Below are 2,687 nucleotides of genomic sequence, written 5' to 3'. Positions count from 1 at the left end.
GGGGGTGGGTGGGGGGGTGGGGGGGGTGGATAGGTGCACTGAGGAAATCTGCCTTCATTTGTTTGGGAACACAATATGCCAGATTAAAATATTATAGTTGACCTTGGAATTCCATAGCCTCACATATATCCATCTGGATTTTCAGAGGCCCAAGCTTGCAATCTAGTTGTTGGATGATAGGGATGAGGCCCATCTGCCCCATTGACCATATCATTGTGTTTATTTTACTGCTATAGGGGGGTGGGGGGGGTGGATAGGTGCACTGAGGAAATCTGCCTTCATTTGTTTGGGAACACAATATGCCAGATTCAAACATCATAGTTGACCTTGGAATTCCATAGCCTCACATATATCCATCTGGATTTTCAGAGGCCCAAGCTTGCAATCTAGTTGTTGGATGATAGGGATGAGGCCCATCTGCCCCATTGACCATATCATTGTGTTTATTGTTTACTGCTATCCTTCACTTGATAGAATATAAGGCACATAAGGGGAGGGATCCTTGATTATAGTGCTCACGGTTACATTCAAAAGCCTTACGCAGTATTGCACAGAAGACTTAATAAGTATTAATGGAACATGAAACTTAATCTTATGTTAAAGCTTCACCCTACTTGTGTTAATAGGTACCACAACACTTTCACCTGGAGCCAGCAGCAGTTCACAGAAAACCAAGCCAGGTAGTGTCACTAAGTAAATTCACCATAGGAGAGTATTACAGTCACAAAGTTCTACTTTAAACATTGGAATGTAAAAAATGCTCAGGTAATTGATAACTAACTTTTACAAAGATGAAAACACCATGTGCCCCTTTTCCCCTTGTAGGTACTTCTGTCGCACCAGGGAGTCCTGGGACTGGAACTGAAACAGGTGAGGGTGACATAAGGACTCCTTTCACTTTCCTGGGACCGATGAGAAAGAGAACTCCAGTAGCAACATTGTTATATAGGTGGTCAGGCGATGAAATTGTGGAAAGTCATTGACAGTTCATGTCCTTCTGAAACAGAAATCCTAAGGAGAGGTCTTCTGGTCATTCAAGGACACACAGCTGCTTCAGTACTGGAGAGGGAGCCAATGCTGTGTTGATGGCTTCATCTTTCTCATTTTTAGGTGCTACACAGGAATTCACTATGGCAAGCATTATATCTGTGTGTTCCCACACAGATAGGTTCACAAGAAGAAATCTCCATATTTAAACCCAATAGCATTATGTCTCCACTGATAAAATATCAACATAATTCTCTCATATCACAATACCTCATTCCTCACCCTTCACGATTTTCTTCCTTCAGGGGCTACAACATCAACAGAAGGCAGTGGCACATCTGAAAGTAGATTCAGAACTGGTGAGGAAGAGTTTCCGCAGTTGGGGGTTTACCATTAATGATGGCTCTTCTTAGCCTGGCCACTGGGAGGGGTGCTTTCCTGCAGAATGGTTCTCATTTGCTTCCAGTTCTTAGAATTAACATATTTTGGAAAACTCTCAATATTGGCTTCTAGTCTTACAAGAATAACTTTATAAAGAAAGGCTGGGGGTGAAATCAGTATGAGAAATTTAACTTGTGATGGCACAGACAGCACTAGGATGTCAGTGTGAGATGAGAAATATTATGTATCTGAGGAAAGGGAAAAGCAGTGTGAACTCTTAAACAGGCATGTCCTATGCAAAGAGTTCTTGCTCAAAATGCCAATAATACTATCAATATTTTTCTTGGACATTGAAATATTTTCCTGTTTATTTTTGAATGGTAGGCACCACTGTGAGGATGAGACATCAACCCCTATTTAAGAGAAAGGTCCCCCTTTAACCATATTTGAATGAATGGAATTTCTGGGACAGTTTCTCATGCTGAGAACATTACTGTTTTTATTGCTTTCTTACTGATATTGGTCATAGCAAAACCAGATTCTCGCCTCATCAGGAAGTAGAGACAGGATTTTCTCATGCCCTCTCACAGCTTAGATGTCTGCACTGATATTATTCATTGCGGGACTAACACCATGTCTTTTCAATGATTCTGAAATATTCTTTCATTGCCTCTTTTCTACCCTATTTCCCCCAGTGGCCATAATACTAGTGGCACAACTAGAATTTGAACAGACACAGGGGTGTGCTGCTAAGCTTACACCTACATTTCATAACAACTTCTAAAAGTAGTCTCCCCAAAATTTTCTACACTATTTATATATGTTATGTTGGGAAAGTTCAGATTTTAAAAAGATCAACTAGACATTACATTGCCGCCTTATTGCCTGAGCTTGCAAGGGCCTTCAGTAGACAACCATGAGTCTAATCAATGACAAATAAATAGGTAGTATATAGAGAGATATTTCTATGTTCCCTCCATAAAAAGAGACAGAATAGTTGAGAACTCAGAAAAATGGTTATAGAAAAAAATGTTACCTGGGCACAAATGGATGAATTCTTATCACGAAGTCACAGAGATATAGTTTGCTATTACATGAAGATGGAGATTTTTCTTTAAATGTTATGGTGAAAAAAATAATTGAGCTAGAACCACCACCATTTTCTTCTTGTAAGTAATACAAAAAGTCTCTGGAAGACCTCTGGAACCACGAAGATATGTCACAGGAAAATCTCAAAATACACTAAAAACTTGACATTGGCAGCTTGTATGACCTATTCTGACAATAGCCAAGTGTGTACTTTTCCACCACCTACTCTT

General features: G+C 39.9%; 1 protein-coding gene across 41 annotated transcripts in view; it reads left to right on the top strand.

Annotated features, from left to right (window-relative positions):
• Positions 1-2,687, top strand: part of LOC102768830 (apomucin-like) — a 30,491-nt gene that overhangs the window by 13,570 nt on the left and 14,234 nt on the right. For 37 of the 41 annotated variants that reach the window (XM_015566571.1, XM_015566578.1, XM_015566564.1 and 34 more), the window contains 3 exons: positions 627-680; positions 826-870; positions 1,293-1,346. The exons of 1 other annotated variant lie outside the window; for it this stretch is intronic. In XM_015566571.1, coding sequence (XP_015422057.1) covers positions 627-680; positions 826-870; positions 1,293-1,346 — 153 coding nt within the window. The remainder of the gene's footprint in view (positions 1-626; positions 681-825; positions 871-1,292; positions 1,347-2,687) is intronic. 3 more of the 41 variants (XM_015566587.1, XM_015566585.1, XM_015566599.1) reach the window with 2 other exon arrangements.

This window comes from Myotis davidii, unplaced genomic scaffold (assembly GCF_000327345.1).
Source record: "Myotis davidii unplaced genomic scaffold, ASM32734v1 scaffold902, whole genome shotgun sequence".
Taxonomy (NCBI): Eukaryota; Metazoa; Chordata; class Mammalia; order Chiroptera; family Vespertilionidae; genus Myotis; species Myotis davidii.
The sequence above is the reverse complement of the archived record's forward strand: the minus strand, read 5'-3'. Positions and strand labels throughout refer to the sequence as shown.